At 40.6% G+C, this 17,848-nt stretch overlaps 1 protein-coding gene across 1 annotated transcript in view; it reads left to right on the top strand.

Annotated features, from left to right (window-relative positions):
* rhpn1 (rhophilin, Rho GTPase binding protein 1) overlaps window positions 1-17,848 on the top strand; it is a gene marked incomplete at both ends in the record, with an annotated part of 28,459 nt that extends 10,611 nt beyond the window's left edge. Inside the window, 15 exons of the mRNA XM_083888278.1 lie at window positions 2,610-2,706; window positions 7,555-7,670; window positions 11,585-11,713; window positions 12,002-12,077; window positions 12,501-12,578; window positions 12,894-13,018; window positions 13,115-13,281; window positions 14,091-14,278; window positions 14,369-14,525; window positions 14,783-14,944; window positions 15,657-15,851; window positions 15,938-16,014; window positions 16,091-16,237; window positions 17,396-17,548; window positions 17,639-17,848. Of these exons, the coding sequence (XP_083744404.1) occupies window positions 2,610-2,706; window positions 7,555-7,670; window positions 11,585-11,713; window positions 12,002-12,077; window positions 12,501-12,578; window positions 12,894-13,018; window positions 13,115-13,281; window positions 14,091-14,278; window positions 14,369-14,525; window positions 14,783-14,944; window positions 15,657-15,851; window positions 15,938-16,014; window positions 16,091-16,237; window positions 17,396-17,548; window positions 17,639-17,848 (2,077 nt within the window). The remainder of the gene's footprint in view (window positions 1-2,609; window positions 2,707-7,554; window positions 7,671-11,584; window positions 11,714-12,001; window positions 12,078-12,500; window positions 12,579-12,893; window positions 13,019-13,114; window positions 13,282-14,090; window positions 14,279-14,368; window positions 14,526-14,782; window positions 14,945-15,656; window positions 15,852-15,937; window positions 16,015-16,090; window positions 16,238-17,395; window positions 17,549-17,638) is intronic.

Genomic DNA, 17,848 nt, shown 5'->3' on the forward strand with positions numbered 1-17,848 from the left:
TCAAATAAGAATTAGGCTCATTTCCCCATAGACTTCTATTCTAGACTACTTTTTTGGCATTTACAGAGAAATATATAGTAACTGACAGTTTTCTGGCCGATGTTGATGCCAGAGGTCAGAGGAGAATGACCAGACTGGTTTGAAATGATAAAAAAAAGACAACAATAATTAGAATGAGAAGACAAAGAAGAAGTCTGAACGTTTATAATTATGTCAAACCTCGAAGCAGATGTGAAACAGCAGCCGAAAACCACTTTAATTCGGTGTCCTCTGCACCTAATAAAGTGGCAGGCGATTGTGCATCTTTATAAGTGTCAGATTCACCTCACCTTCCACCCAGCACCAACTCTGGTCTAAATTTTTCATCATCATCATCATCATCATCATCATTTTAAGGCACCTGTCTCCTTCTGTAACATCTCTGCCTTCATGTCCACCGAGGACAAACTCCAAGCATGTTACACCACACTGTTGAGTGGAGCTGTTGCCTCCTGTTAGTCAGCTGCCCCCTCCTGGATAATAGGTGCATGACACAGGAGCTAATGAAAGGGCAAGTGGGATTTCCAGCAAACCTGCAACACGGACGGCATCTGTTGCAGAAACACTGAAGACCGCCTGTCAACCGTAACTTTGATACAACAGGTTGTTTTTTTTGTTTGTTTGTTTTATATATAAAATTGGTTGAAATCAAAGGTTTTTACTTGAACGAAACAGAGAAGGCAAGTCCCATAGATTGAGGAGTCCAACAATTTTCCCAATTCAAATGAAGAAAAAATAAAAATAAAATAGTCAAATATTCCTAATTTTTCCACATTTTGAAAATAAATGATTTAACTAAAAAAATTATAATTTTCACATACTGTAGAAACACACTGCAATATTTACTGTGTGTAAGTGCCCTCAAGTGGCCAAAACCCAAAATACATAGAGAGGTATTTTCAAAGGCAGAGTCACTTTGTTAAATTAGCTCAAGGAGGTCAGGAGTATATTCAGGGATGGGGACACGAGGATCTGCCATGTGCAGATGTGACCTGACAAACTGAGAAGCAGTGGGGATGAGCAGCAACTTTTGACTGATACAGTAATCAAAAATAGTGAGAGGGAGCACTTGGCACCATCTGGTGGACTGAAATGTGACATTTTTTCTTTTTCTTTTTTTTTCTGTTTTTCGTAATTCTACGAGGATAAAGTCGTAATAATATGAGAATAAAGTCGTCATTATTATTCAAGCAAAATCTCAGATTATCAGATGATCATTTGCAACCTGGGGCATTTCTTGAAGTTACATTTTGATCAGGGCTTCACAAATAAAATAAATAATATTATTGTATTTACTGTATTCTCACAATATTATGATCTTATTCTTATAACATTACTTACAATATTACAACTTTATTGTCGTATTATTACAATTTTATCCTCATAATATTACAACTTTATTCTTGTAATATTATGACCTTATTGTCGTAAGAATAAGACTTTATTCTCATAATATTATGACTTTTTCTCATAATATTATGACTTTATGCTAAAAAAAAAAATGTTTTCTTAAAGGCGCCATATGTAAGAATGTGGCCATAAACGGTTACTACACTCAAATTCAAAATACCAAGGTCTTTTAGGTTTTGTTTTCTGACGTAACTGGCAACCCGTGGTTGCTCGGCAGTTGAGACTCTACTGACTGCAATGATTGGTAGCCGGCGGTAGGTGGCGCCACATGCCAAAACATGATTTCAAAACATAAACATGATTTGCAGTCTGCAAAATATATATTTTTAATGCAAATATTTAAAAAAATGATATGCAAAAAAAAGTATTTCTCAATATCGCCACGCATAATATCGCGATATTTCACTGTATCGATTTTCACTGTATAACCATGTTTTCAGACCTGTGGAAGGTGGAGCCACACACACACACACACACACACACACACACACACACACACACACACACACACACACACACACACACACACACACACACACACACACACACACACACACACACACACACACACACACACACACAAGCCTCAACCCTGACGTCGTCATAGCAACGGCCCAAAGTGAAGGGAGACGCTATGAGCGCCTTGTCATTGGTCAGCATCAGCTATCGCCCGGCCCCTAATCCTTCCTGTGATTGGCCACTGCTGCTGTCACTCCGTCAGACTGCAGCGTGATTGGTCGGCGTCTCCCCTCATGACCCGCCTCGGTGAATAAGCTGAACACAAATGAGAGAAAAAATAAGTAAGCGGAGGAGGAGAAGGAGGAGGAGGAGGAGGTTTCACGATGTAATGAGGAGAAGCTGGGCTTGTTTTTCACTGTGAAAAAGTTGTCTCTTGCGCTCTGCTTCACTGAAACGGCTCCACGCTGGAGAAATGTAGGGACTTTTTACTCGCCGGTGTTGTCGCTTCATGATGGAGGAACCTGTGAGCAGGCAAGTGGCGTAAACCGCGACTCGTTAGCTAACTCACCGTACCACTTTTATGAAGCTAACTTTTGTGATACGCGTGTGTAAAAGACACACTAATGTGTTGTGAGTGTGTGACGCTTCTTCTTTAAAAAAAAATTAAATAATAATAACATACATGAATTTACTTTCCGCAGAGAGTTTGAAATGTCGCTGTCTGACGGGGGTGCCTCGGACGACGAGATATCCCTCACGTTACCCATAGAGGGCGGTCACGGTGGGAGCATCCGAAAGGTGAAACACCTGCACACACACACACACACACACACACCCCCCCCCGCCCCCCCACACACACACAAACTTGTTTTTATGATGTGAGGACACATCATTGACATAATGCAACCTTATGTCCTCACAAATATATGTTTTTCCTCTTTTTTTTGGACACACATTTGTCATTTGGACAGCTTAACTAAAACATAAGGTATCACTTTATTTTGAAAGTCCACTGTTGACTCTCTAGTACACATATGTCAAACTCAAGGCCCGGGGGCCAGATGTGGCCCGCCACGTCGTTTTATCTGGCCCGCAAGTGATTAATTGGTCTTAAAAATCTGTGCTAAAATAGGTCTATGCTGCTTTAAGGCACGCGTTGACCATAAACGACATTTCCCACAATGCATGGCGATTGTTACCCGCAAAGTGACGGCACCGCCACTAGATCACATTGTATGATTGTATATGCATCACGCGACGAGTGAAATTGAATAAGTAATAAATACAGAAAGTTATTTAGCAACATGTTACAGAGTAGTTACCGTCATTTTACAATATATTTGGTTACATTTATTCTGTCTTACAGTTACACCTGGTCCTTTGAGGGTAACCATTATGCTGATGTGGCCCTCAGTGAAAATGAGTTTGACACCCCTGCTCTAGTAGTATCACGTCAACATAAATGGAGTTGAGGAATTTTGACCAGAGTGTGGAAAATTAAGAATATAACAAGTAAATAATAATTAGAGTCACCTTATCTCTTGCTTTATCTTATACTAATGTCACTATACCACTGTGTGAAGTATATATGATGTGAGGATGAGGATGAGGATGAGAGAGCAAATTATCTTATTTGGAATTTACACCACTGTATTTTAACATTGTTACTTGAAGAGATCAATATTTTCTCAATGTGATACTTGGTATAAACAAAAGTTTTAGAACCACTGAGGTAGATGACTCTGACTGGCACACACTGACTGTCAACTATTAAGTGACACAATCTACAGAGAAGTAGTGAAATGATTGTTAATAACACTGCAAAATTCGTTTTTATAGACAACAGGCACTTTCATATAGGGTTAGGGTTAAAATCTGTTGACCAACATATAATCTACCGATAGTTTTATGTCATAGAAGAAGTGTTGTCTGATTATCTGTTGAAATTATGTTGATAACAATAAATAATATGATGCCTAACTTTATTCCTAACCCGTATCATAAGTTGTTTGTGTATAACCCTAACCTTTACCAAAACAACAATTCACATTAAACTTACCAGAGCCTCAGAAATTAGGTTCTGCCTCATTAGGACCAGACTTCGATCCACATGTGGAAAACTGGTCTTGGAAAATATATATTTTTTTGCATTGAATTCCAAAGCGTTTCCTTCACCTTAACCTAATCACAATTCAAATCTTAGCACTGAACATAACCAGTTCCTTTAGAATGGAGGTTCTGCCTCATTAGGAGCACCTTTTGGTCTCTGTGAGGACTACTGGTCCTGACAAGGTCAGTGTTTTTGCCTGAAAAGGTCCTAAAGACGCACAAAAAAACACACACTTTCTCGATCGTAATTTTTCTCTTCTACTATTTTAGTGTTTTATTACAGTATTTTGTACTGCACTATCATGATTTGATTTTTTTTATTAAGTCCTCAGATATTTCAGATTTTTAAATGTGATTTTTTTTTTTTGCTCCTTATAAGTTATAAATAATAGCTCCGATTTCAGGTTATTCACTTGCATATGGTTTTGTGGTTGTCACGTGTGGTTTATTCAGTGACAAACCGCACACCCTCAGTGCGTGGTGGAGCACTATTGCAGGTATTTGTTGGTTGCTGCTGTCAGCACCATGTGCTACAGCAGTGTTGGTGGTATAGTGGTTAGCATAGCTGCCTTCCAAGCAGTTGACCCGGGTTCGATTCCCGGCCAACGCAGACCTTTAATTTCCCCATTGGGGATAATGTTTCAACTGGAGGAGGAGTGTACTGGATGAATTTGTCATTGTTTAACTGAATCATAAAGTGTTTGTTTGTGTTATCACTCATGGAATCCACCATGTGCTGAAATATGGGAGGTTTTTACATCATCACCACCCATGAAAAAAACAAAAAAAAGATTTTATATTTGCAATGCTGTGAGCAACACATAAAGAAATGTAATCATCTTTGTCGTATATGGGGACCGACAGCAAACTTCAGAGGTAGTTATCCGAGGACAGCAGCAGATACGAAACTAAACTGTGGCAAGAAACCACTAAATACAAGTGGGTAAGATATCTGTTTTTGTAATTGATTGTGACGGTAGTTTACATGTGTGTACCAGTGTTACTGATGATTGCACAGATGTCGAGCTGCCTCCCTCTTCCTGCCGTCCTGGTGGTGGCGCAGAGGTGGGAGCTTGGCCACAGGCCTAATCCACACAGGCACTCCGAGGATTACTCGATGTGTGCATGCTAAATAAACACCTTAACTGGGTGAGAGGGGATGAGAACGGTGGAGGGAGAAAGACTGTGAGAAAATGATAAACGTATGTAATAAGCAGGGATAGCAGAATGCAAAGTGGGGAGCCACAGGGATAAGGAAAGGGGAGTATTCCGCATGTTTAGAGTGGAGTTGCTCCATCTGTCATGTTACTGTACATCTGTTTGTGAGCGTGAACAGTGGAGCACTGTTATGATCAGTTGTTGATTTCTGTGAGCAGCAGAGTTACAGTCAGCTTTGGGGAATCTGTTTGGGTGTTGTTGGCAAAGTGCCTGTTAAAAGTGAGATTTAAGAGGCCCTTAAATCTCCAGGCAGATACACAGCTCTGATATATCGCCATTATAAACATGATAGGATCCTGCTGGGGTTGGAGTTTCTCCTCTTCTAACCCTGCATGCACCACGTTAGATTATTTAATTCTCCAACGAGGTTTTTCCTTTCTTGAGCCTCCAGTCACCCCCACCTCTCTCTGACAGACTCATCTCTTCCATGAGTTCCTCAGACATGTTGTTTTGCTCTGAAGTATTGGTTTCTGTTCAGTTTATATTCAGCCTGTACCAATAATACCAATGCGTGAAGTTTGCTGACGTTTAAAATAGCCACGTGACACCGACTGAACTTTGTGCAAAAATAGTTCCCATATGATTTCCAGGGATGATAAAAACATGCTCTTTGTGGATTTATTTTTTTAATGATTTATTTTGAAGATGAATGCAAAAATGCTGTGTTCCTCTGTTATTCTCTGGGAAGACCTTGTTTATATCACCACTAGTATTGTTTTTATTAATTAATAATAATAATAATAATAATAATATAGAAATAAAGTGTTCTTGCATTATAGAACTAGAAAATATTAAGCAAACTGCATTTCACATCATTTGAAGGTAAGTGTTAGGTGGACCTGTCTCTACAAAATGTTTCGATGCCGGCCAAGAAACTACTTCATTTGATCTATTATGTTATTCTATGGCTTAAAAGTGCATTTTATAGTTTACAGCCCTGGAGAACACTCTACATAGAGTATGGAGTATGAATTAGGGATGCACCGATCACTTAGGGATGCCAGTGATCGGAAAATCGGTGACCGGCCGATCAGTCAGAATATTCCGATTTTAATAAGCCGATCAAAATGCACCCGCATCATGTGTCATGTGCACGCGGCTACACGCACATGTAGTAGAGTGTAGGGCTGGGCGGTACACTGGTTCATACTGAATACGTTTTTTTTCCGTTATGATATGAATTTTTAATATACGGCCATACCGGTGTATTTTGATCGCACAACATCTCTTTGCTCTGCTTTGCTAGTGAGCGCTCTGCATGTAAACGTTTCATTCATCTTTATATATTTGTTTCAAATCACTGAACGAAGCCTGTCATATTTAAGACAAGAGTCAGGACCTTAATTCACTTGCACAACAATTTTGATCAGCATTTGTTTGTTTGTCATTTAAACCTGTGTGCGCAGAGAGCGCGAGGCATTGTTGGCACAGGGCGGGAGAGAGAGAGAGCGAGAGCGAGTGAGGTCATTTACTTATTTGTGTGTAGGTAATATGTTGTGAAATATGTTTAAACTACACATACAGGTAGTGATTTGTTTTTGTATTTTTAGTTGGATATTGGATGTGAACAACATGGTTCCATAACACTGCACTTTTAAGGTGTGTGTGAATATTCCACAGCATTATTTTATAGTGGTAATCTGTTCAAAAGTCACACTTTAATAAGTTATTATGTTCCATGGTAGCATGTTCAAATGTATCATGACAATTGTTTTTGTATTTTTATATATATATGTACTTCTATTTTATAGTGATTGGTTTTCGTATTTTTAGTTGGATATTGGATGTTAACTGATTGTATTTCTATGTTAAAATGTTCTATTAAGGAGAAAAGATGCAAAAATATATATCTTTCTGTATGCTGAAAAGTGGTTTAAAAAATTTAAATCGGAATCGGCTAAAATCGGTATCGGCTTTCAGACATGCACTGAAGTCCAGTCAGTTCTTTGGAGGGCGTATATGAGTGAACCTCTCCTGTCAAATCTTCAGATAATGACCGAGTGAACTCCTGTGAGAACGCAGAAGATGAAACTCACAGAAAGTGAATGTGTGAGTGAGTGTTCTGGCCTCCTACAAACACTGGAGAATGTCTGGACCCAATTCTCTGGATGTTATCCAGACTTATCCAGGCAGGCAATGACCTAATTAACATCTCTTAATGCCCATCCACAAGCAAAGTGGTTGAGAACCATGCCTGAATTTCTGCCTCTCGTCTGTTATTGAAATGTTAATTTTGTAAGTTGCTGTAACTCAATTAGTTTGCACTATACTCTCTCTAATGTCTTTCTTTCTCTTTCTTTTCTTTTATCACCTCTGCAGGGATGTGATCCTCTGGCTCAGACTCAGCGCAGTAAACTGCAGCACAGACGAGCTCGCATCAACCAGCAGATCAACAAGGAGATGCGTATGAGAGCCGGAGCAGAAAACCTGTTCAGGTGAGGTGCAGGGATGAACCAATGTTTCCCATTCTCTATTCCAGACCTGATTTTTAAAAGACAGGGCAGCTGATGGCCTGAATAATAAAGGCTTTAAATTGCTTAATATCAGTGAGCAGTTATTGAACAACACTGATGTTCTGTATCTCCAATCGATTTTTAATATTTTTTTCTGCAATGTAGTATTGTCAATAACAATTACGTATAAAGTCAATATTAAATACATGAAACAGGTCATCTGTCTATGGTGTAACCCAATGTTTCACCCTATGTCAGCTGGGATTGGCTCCAGCCCCCTGCCACCCTCATGTGGAAGATAAAGTGGTAGAAAATGAGTGAGTGAATAAAAAAAAATAACTTGACTTATAAAGTTTCGTAGAACAAACATGCATGATATATTTAATTATAAGGAGGGAAAATGGATGGGGTGCTTTTGGTGACTTGGCACCACCGTACTTGAGCTGCAGATCAAATAGAGTTGGCAAGGTTGCTCGACACTTTCCAACTATCGAAACTCCCTCATCCTGAGTCCTGTGGACAGAGCTGTTGAGATAAGTTTCAGGTCTGTCCTCATAAGGGTTGAAATTCTCACTACAAATGTAAGCGTGGCTTGTACTCGCTTGCATTTTCCCAAGGGGACTCTTGTTGTAGAGAGACAACTTGTTGCTGCTGCTCTTGTATTTGCTGGTTGTTATTGTTGTTGTCACGTTTCCACCTTCTTCTGTTTACCTTTCTTGTGCCATCTCTAATATGACTCTTTATATTTTGAAAGGCCCAAGCCTTCTTCCCTCTAAGATGGAGTGATACATGCTCTTTCGGTCTTCTCTGTGTGTGTGTGTGTGTGTGTGTGTGTGTGTGTGTGTGTGTGTGTGTGTGTGTGTGTGTGTGTGTGTGTGTTTGGTTGCTCTTTGTTGTGCTCTGTCACTTTTGTGGTACTGTCTGCTTTTGGGAAAAGGTCAGAGATCACTCCCCTCAAACACACACTCACGCAGACAAACACCAGAACCGCCCAGTTTTATGGCTCTGTTTGTGTTCACTGTGTGTAAAAAAAAAAAAAAAAAAGCATGCTGATGTGGCTTTCTGGTTCTGTGTTCTGTATGTCTGTGGCTCATCTTCTTTTAATCTTTCATAATAATAATAATAATAGTAATTTGTTTAATACACAGAACAATAATGAACCCTGCATACTTTTGCAGCATTAGCACCAACTGTCCAAATCAACCGAGTGAACTGTGCTGGGCTTTGTGCTCTTCAAGCAGCAGAGCTGTCATTCACACTGCGTGCAAGAGTTTTATTGGTGAAGAAATGAGGGAAACCAAAAAAGAAATGGTGGCAGAACATCAAAGTACTCTCCTTGAGAAAACATTAACATCATCTTGATCCTCTCCAGCTCACTGTGCCTTTTCTTTCTTTCTTTCTTTCTTTCTTTCTTTCTTTCTTTCTTTCTTTCTTTCTTTCTTTCTTTCTTTCTTTCTTTCTTTTTTTCTTAGTGCTCAGACGCAGATATAAAAAACCTATAGGTTTTAATGTATGTGCATATAATGTATGTGCATACATTTGGTCTGCACCTTTGTTGTGGCTTCTCCAACAAGAATGGCCTTTCCTGGCAGAAGTCTGAGAACATACTGGTCGTGGAGTAAACTGTTACTCATTAAGACCCGGTCTAGTAAGGAGGAGGGGAAGGAGGAGCCACTTAATTAAAACAAGCAGCTACTTTCTCCCTCCTTAGCAGTGCAGTGTCAGAATCTAATAAGATTAACACAGAAAACGACAAAAGTCTCGAAAGGAAAGGCAGCTTCACTTGTCTCTATTATCTCAGCACTGGTTTGGCTACAACTAAAAGAACTCCCTCACATATATATATATATATATATAGATGATAGACAGCAGTCAGTATTTGTTTAATTCTGTATATATTTACAAATGATATACAAATATCCACCATATGGCATCACGATACATTGCTTTTTTTGACTAACACATAGTCCTAAATACAAAGATAATAGTCAATAATAAGCCGTTAAAACAGGATCCTCATACACCAGGTGACCTCAGACCCTAACCGTATGGTATATAAAACCAAGAGTTGTTCGTGAACCGATAATTGTGCTGACAGAAAGTTGATTTATTCATTATTTTAGTTCAAGGGAAAAAAGAAATGTTCTTCTCCGATGTGATGGGAAACAGAATGTCCTTGGATTCAAATCAGACAAATAACATAATTACAAACATGTGCTCATGAAATCGTCATTTCACCAATATCCACATGATTTACTCAACAGTATTCAATAGTTTTAGTTCAATGTGATTGAAGAAAATGGAGAAAAACAGCAAATACTTTTTTCCCCAGTAGATTGGAATACATTTTTGGTTTGTTTTAAATCTCTCTCCCCTGCTCTGTTTTTTTTGACTGGTCAGTCTGTTTTTTTTCCCTAAAACGTGATGACTCAGTTTAGGGGAAATAAAACAAGTGCTGCTGCTCTTTCTGTAGAACGGTGGGTCACAGAGACAAAGAGGGCCCCCCCACACAGCCTGTCGGCCTGTAATCAGCTGGCTTTGTGTCCACCTCCTGCCCTGTTCCCATGCACAGTTTTCCACTGCAGCTCTGGCAGACTCATCCCCCCACTTATTTGTCTGGCACCATCAGACCTGTCGTTTTTTTTTCTTTTTTCTTTTTTATGTCCTTCCCCCCTTTTCCGGTCAACTGGAATAGTCAACACACACATGCATGCATGCTGACTAATTTCCCACTAACACAACAATCCCGTTTTTGTTTCACTCACCTGAAACTCATCTGAATTGGGTCATGAGTTTGTGATTGGCTGGGTACAACGTCGGGGGGGATAACTATGTTTATCCTGGTTTTTCATGCCAGTTAAATTGTGACAACGATGATATTTCCTGCTTTCTTCCAAGAAATGCTTGTTTTGTTCCCCCTCGAAAGCTGTATAAGTTGGGCATGCGTGTGTGTGTGAGGGGATATTTGACAGCCTTTTTAAAGCTGACTAATCAGATTGTCCTTGGCTTGATCCTTGGGCATACCGTGTGTGCTTGTGTGTGAGGTTGTAGTGTTTTCAAAGAATTTACTTTAAAGAATAAATCACATTTTACATTGTTAGCAGCAAATGATAATTAAAAATCAGGAAAGTAATAATGATATCTCCATATTCACGGTTTGTTTTCATGCCATATTGTACTCTATGACCTCTGTAGTATAATATTAAGCCTGTTTGCTCAGTCAGTGAAGTGCTGCTTTTTGTGTATCTGTTATCTATTGCCTAAAACAGTGCTTTGCCTGTTTCATAATGAGTCATAGTTAGCCTTTGGCACTTTCTTCCCCCTCCCTTAATCTCCCACCTGTTGACACATCAGTACAAGCAGCTTTTAATATGTCCTTTTATAAGATTTTGAAGACTCTTCCAGCTGCGTCATGCACTTATTCATGGTGCTCAGAACAAATCAGGATTATATTAACAGTTAACTGTTGTGACTCAGTTCTGTCTCACAGCCCTCTCACAGTTGTTTGTGCGTCATTATTGAACAGGTGCAATTGAAAGAAAAGTGACCCAGAAAAATCACTCAACAAAGTCACCATGGTAACACCATGATGCTAATAATGCATGGACTTCCAGGAACGTCGTGTGTTGTTGACCCCCCCGCCTCCTTGTGTTTGAAGGAGGAGTGGATTGTCATGGGCTGAATGAGCGTGATGGAGGAGAGATTGTAGAGATAGATGCATAAATTACAACAGGCTTCCCGTCAGAACACTCTAAAGCTTTGTGTTTTTATGGAGTAGGGATGAAAAAATATGCATTTATCCACTGAGGTAACGTCACACCCACGACAGACACGAGTAGGAGTATGCTATTGAAGAATTGTGCTCTCTTTTTCCTTTTCTTGTTTTAATCCCGTAGGGCGTCGACCAACAACAAGGTGAGGGAGACCGTTGCTCTGGAGTTGAGCTTTGTCAATTCCAACCTGCAGCTGCTGAAAGAAGAACTGGAGGAGCTCAACAGCAACATGGAGGCCTACCAGACAGACAGGTAGAGTGTGTGTGTGTGTGTGTGTGTGTGTGTGTGTGTGTGTGTGTGTGTGTGTGTGTGTGTGTGTGTGAGCAGAGGTTACTACGGGGGTAGTGGGGCTCTGTGGTCAAAGCTAGAAGAGCTAATACTTGGCTTTAGCTTTGCTCATTAGCAGGATGAAGCTCTGAGGAGGGTTTCAAAATAAGCAGATGGCAGTGTTGACTCTGGTTTTGTTGAAACGTACAGTGTGTGTGTGTGTGTTGGTGTTGACAGGTTACACACAAACTACATGTATGTCTCGTTTCACAGTGAGGCGGTCAATGTTCCAATGATCCCGCTCGGCTTAAAGGAAACCAAAGACGTGGACTTTACACTTTCTGTCCAGGTGAGGTCATAAGTCATCCTTTGGCTCACAATTTCCTTCTTTTTGATTTTGTCTCATTTACCAAGTTTAGATTGTCTTTTATATACAGAGAAGACAGAAATAAATTAGTAGAACAACACACCGTAGACAGGTGTATGTATGAAGGGTTTAACTGGTTCAAATACTCGATGCCTGCACACAAAATAAACTCTATAAAAATGATCACGAGCTGCTCATCTGATGAGGTTTTATCAATTTATGTACACAACTCTTTAAAGTCCCAATGACATCAAAACTAACATTTTAATATTAATTGTGTTGGTATAATGTTGAAATTTGGCTTCATTTGTTTGTCTAATATCTCTGTTACTGATTTAAATAATAGAGTCATGTAAAATGTGTATATGTGACTCTAAAACTGTCTAAAGCTGTCTCCTCTCTCAGGACTTCATCTGTGAGCACTACGGAGAGGACAGCTCTCTGTACGACAAGGAGATCAAAGAGCTTATGGAGCTCAGACAGGTTAATAAATTCACTCATACATCTTCCCGCAAAACAAACATATGTCTTGTTCGATAAATAAATCAGGTTTATTAAAGTAGTTGTGGAGAATCAGTGTTCCCCTGTGAGTCCCTAAAAACTGTATATGTGAATGTATTATTGGGCAGCTGCCACTCCAGAGATTCTCGTGCCACCTCCCTTGTATAATCCAAGTCAGCGTGAGTTCATGTGAGAACCAAGCAGGAGAAAATCAAGAGAATCAACTGCAATTAACAGCAGATTTTCACGTACATATAGGAAACAGCTTGAAGCACATTTATGTTCTCTTTGGGTCAGGCTATGCGTACACCCAGTCGTAACCAGGCCGGCCTTGAGCTGCTGATGGAGTACTACAACCAGCTGTTCTACCTGGACCAGCGCTTCTTTTCTCCTCACAAGAACCTCGGTGTTCAGTTCCACTGGTAGGTGATCTAAGGCGGCTGTGTGTGTCAGTGAAGGTGTCATGTCGCGATGTGTAGACTTTGATCCAAAACGGTCTCTCTTGTGTCTTCTCACAGGTACGACTCTCTCACGGGTGTCCCGTCAAGTCAGCGCGCGTTGGCTTTCGAGAAAGGAAGCGTCTTGTTCAACATCGGTGCTCTGTACACACAGATCGGAGCGCGGCAAGATCGCTCTGAGGCTGCCGGCATTGACCGAGCTATCGATGCCTTTCAGCGAGCAGCAGGTACCGAGGCACACACATACACACACACACACACACACACACAAATGCTCCACTAGCTTTGTCCACTTGTTTTGAGGCACTGCAATAATGTAATGGCATGTAATGGCTTGTTCACAGGTCTCTCCAAATCATCTGTCGCACAGTTGCAGCTGATTCATGATATCGGTGACAGAGTTCTCACAAACACCAAAAAACGAGTGTATCATATCAGTCCAGTTCAGTTAAAAACATTAGGTTTGTTTATAAAAAGGCACTAAATGATTGATGCTAGAACACATTTCTGATCTGCTGTTATTCTAATCCAAACCGCTGAAGTTGACAGTGAGAAGCAGCATCAAGTTTCTGTATTTTGTGGGAAATCTGATCACTTCAATTCATAAAGATATGGAGAATAAATGAAACTACATCATAATTATTACATTGCTTTTTCAATTTATCCAATTTATGGCTGCAGATTTTACCTAATGGGCCAAAATGGCTGAAAAATATAGATAATTATAGGTCTGCTGCAGCTCTTTCCTTTTGTGTTGTTGCTACAACCTATTATTAATTTAGATTAATCCTTTTTTAATATATATATATTGTACTTCTTTTTTGTCCTATTTTTTATTTATTCACTATTTTTTTATATTTTACATACAGCTCTTTGAATTGGTTTGCTGTTGAATGTTCATACATATAAATGTATCTGGTAGCATCAGTTAATACAAAGAACAGGACGTCTTTCAATATTGGTTATGTCTATAAATGCATCAAAATAGCAGAAAAAATAAATCAAGGTATTAAATTATAATTCTGTCTGTGTTTAGGTGCATTTAATTACCTTAAGGATAATTTCTCCAACGCCCCGAGTCTGGATATGAGCAGCCCTTCACTCTGCATGCTGGTCCGCCTCATGATTGCCCAGGTGCAGGAGTGCGTCTTTGAGCGCGTCACTCTCACCACGCAGGACACAAACTTCACTTCCCAACTTCACTTGGCACAAGAGGCTGCACGGGTGAGTGTGGTCCGTCTGTCTGTCTGTCTGTGTCCTTACTACACTGATACGTGCTGTAATAACAGTGTTATATACGCGTGTCTTCTGCAGGTGTCGGACGTTTACCTTTTAGTGCAGCAGACCATGACGCAGCCTCTGATGAAGGACTATGTGCCGTTTTCGTGGGCGTCCATGGTTCAGGTCAAGTCGGAACACTTCCGCGCTCTCTCGCACTACTACACCGCCATCGCGCTTTGTGACTACACGTGTAAGTAAAAAGGTTTGAATCTTAAAGAATAAAGCAATGAAGGAGTTTTGTACACAAAAATACTGAGATACATTATTCTAATTATGAGAAAATGTTGACATTATAGATCATTATAGATTTTTCACTATTAGAATCTGCACTGTGAGCTGTGATTAAGAAAACTGAGCAGTATTCTTGAAATTGTATGTATGTATCAATGCACTTTTTGTCTCCATCTATGCAAATTAACCAAGGACCTGTTATATTCTGTTCTGTAGCATCTGCTGAGGAGGAGGATGAGGAAGAGCATGAGGAGGATGAACAGCAGCAGAAGCATGTGGAAGAGGCAGAGAAGGCTTTCCTCCAGTTGTATGTCAGCACTCCTGCAGCACCTTCACTCTGCCAAGTTCTACAAGACCCTGAAAAGAGACAAAAACTTGGTGAGTTCATTTTAAGCAGAGATACAGATGTTAGCTTGTCAGAAGTGGACGCCTTCTGTCAATACATAGAGAAAAAGTTGCTTTTACACTGCTTTGTTTTACAATCATTCCATATAATAACCTTTAAAACATAATGTTAATCAAGTGACCTGAGAGAGAACTAGATTTTAGACTGTTTTCAATCTCTGTGGGAGATTTTGACACAATCACAAGAGATAGGACACACCACTGGCTGTTTTACCTGAAGAAAAGAAAGAGAGTCAGGAATAAACACAGCTTGAGAAATCAGTCCGATAGCACAAAACTCTGCCAAGCCTCTTCAGTTTTCTCCAATGTCAATATACTCCACTATCTTGCAAGGTAAACAGCTAAAAATAAATTCTTAATCCTGGTTCTGTGTCCGGTTTACACCAAAATCTAATGATGCCTACCTTGGACCATAACTCACAGATTTACTCAAAATAGAAAGTGCTGCTCAGAGGTGAACGGACAAATGGCTGAAAACATAACGGAGGAATAACAAACATAAATCAATGTGTTTCAGAGATTAAGAGATTGCCTGGGATTGCCTAATGAGAGGGGATCAGGCTGTGACCTGAAACATTAGTATTACACTGGCACAATCAACTCATTTTCTCACAGCAGCATTAAGAAAAGTAGCTTTTAATTTGGTTTAATTTAGTTTGTTATATTTCTGCTTCCACGTGTACAGGTAAAGCTCACCTGCGGCGTGCAGTGATCACTCACGAGGAAGCCATGCGCGTGCACAGTCTGTGTAAGATCCTGAGGAAGATGGACATCTTGCAGGACGTGCTGTCTCTCACACACAGACGCTCGTTGGACAAGTACTCGGAGCTGGACCGAGAGGACGACTTTGATGAAACCGCTGAGCCTCCAGAGATACAGTGTAAGACGTTAGCTCAAATCACCGTAGATTGAATAATCTACGGTGATTTGACTTTGTCACTGACTTTTCCTTTCTGCTGTCAACAGCTCAATCTGACCAGAAACCAGACATCACTCCGCCCGATTTCTCTAAAATCCAAGTCTCTGACGTCTTCCAAAGACTGGTAAGCAGCTCATTAAAGTATAATTTTCACAGAACTTCTGTTTCTCAAGCTGACGAGGATCTTTTCTGCGCTGCAGGGGCCTCTGTCCGTTTTCTGTGCGAGGGCTCGCTGGGGCCCGGCGAGAGTGATCTGCCTGCAGAGAAGAGAGGGCGGCCTGGGCCTCACACTCAGAGGAGACTCCCCCGTCCTGGTGGCAGGAGTGGTGCCCGGAGGCTGTGCAGCGGTACGACACAAACCCCCCGCTCGTCGCGTCAAGTCATGTTTATAGCATTTAATTTGTGCGTTGGAAACAACAGCTTTGCAATAGTTAAAAGAAAGATTGTTAAGATAATGACCTGATGTGGGACACGAGACGCATCCAGAGCTTTGAGGCAGCATCAGAGGAATCTACCAACTTTTAGTTTTTAACTGAGAAACAGGGACCGAGAGCTACGGAAGAATATATATTTGAGTTCTGACTTTAAATTCAGAATTCTGAATTTATTCTCAGAATTCTGACTTTAAAGGTGAAGTAAGTAGTTTATAGTGCCATCAAGAGGAGAGGCTGAAATTTACAACAAAGAACTGCTTCTCTGCTCACCCCCTCCCTTTCCTGAGCGCTACGGTATCCGCAGCTGGTCAAATGTCATCCTCGTCGTCTTTCTCCGTGTCAGCAGATGAGGTTCGTGAGGTGAGGGAGAGGGCGAGCTACCGCGGCCGTAGCAGACGAAGTGGAGAGAGTGGAGGCGGGACTTCCGCTCCAAGTAAAGAGACGCTTAATTTGTTCTCTCGCGTCTGTACAGGCTCCGGTAGAAACATGGCGTCTCGCTGCTGTGGCTATGCAACCGCAGCCCGCGACAATGTTATTTTACATGACTTTTTGAAACACTACGAAAATGAAACAAAAACTATTATACAGCGACTAGACAATGCAGGAGCACATGTATAAAAGAGTGGATTTTGGGTTATATAAACCCATAAATACTACACAGTGTCCCTTTAATTCTGAGCTAAGTCAGAAGTCTGAGAATAGATTTAAAGTCAGAATTCTGACTATTCTCAGAATTCTGAGTTTAAAGTAAAACGTCTGAGAATAAAGGCAGAATTCTGTGTTTTAAAGCCAGAATTCCGAGTTTGAAGTCAGAATTCCGAGTTTGAAGTAAAAATTCTAAGAATAAAGTCAGAATTCTGAGAATAAAGTCAGAATTCTGAAAATAAAGTCAGAATTCTGTGTTTTAAAAGAGAGAATTCTGAGAATAAAGTCAGAATTCAGAGTCTTAAATATAAATTAAAAAATATATATACATTTTTGTGTGGCCCTAATCCTCTTCCGTAGAGAGCTGATGGGAAAATAATGTTATCAAAGAAAATGTGTGTGATGATTAGATGATGTGCCGTGCAGGAGGCAGGACTGAGGGAAGGAGACTACATCGTAGCAGTGGACGGACAGGACTGTAAATGGGCCAAACACAGTGAGGTCGTCCACATGCTGAAGAGCTGCAGCGACAGAGGAGCAGAACTGAGTGTGGTCACTTTACACTCACATGACACACAGGTATACACACTTGAGAAAAGGCTGTGTGTGTTTTTTTGGAGCATCAATTTAAACACACATATGCTCACATGACCTGGTGTCTGTTAGCAGGTGGAGAGGAGGGCCATCATGCTTTCCCACTGCAGCGATAAAGAAAACTCTCGCCAGCGTCCGTTGGGCAGCGCTAAGGGACAGAGCTCCGCCTCCCTGCTAAACTGGCACAGGAAGAAGAAGAGGGAAGGCAGCACGGTCACCAAGAGACTAGGAAGCACTTTCAGTTTGTCGTTTGGAAGCATCAGAGACACCGAGGCCATGTACTGA

This window comes from Microchirus variegatus (genome assembly GCF_963457635.1).
Source record: "Microchirus variegatus genome assembly, chromosome: 4".
Taxonomy (NCBI): domain Eukaryota; kingdom Metazoa; phylum Chordata; class Actinopteri; order Pleuronectiformes; family Soleidae; genus Microchirus; species Microchirus variegatus.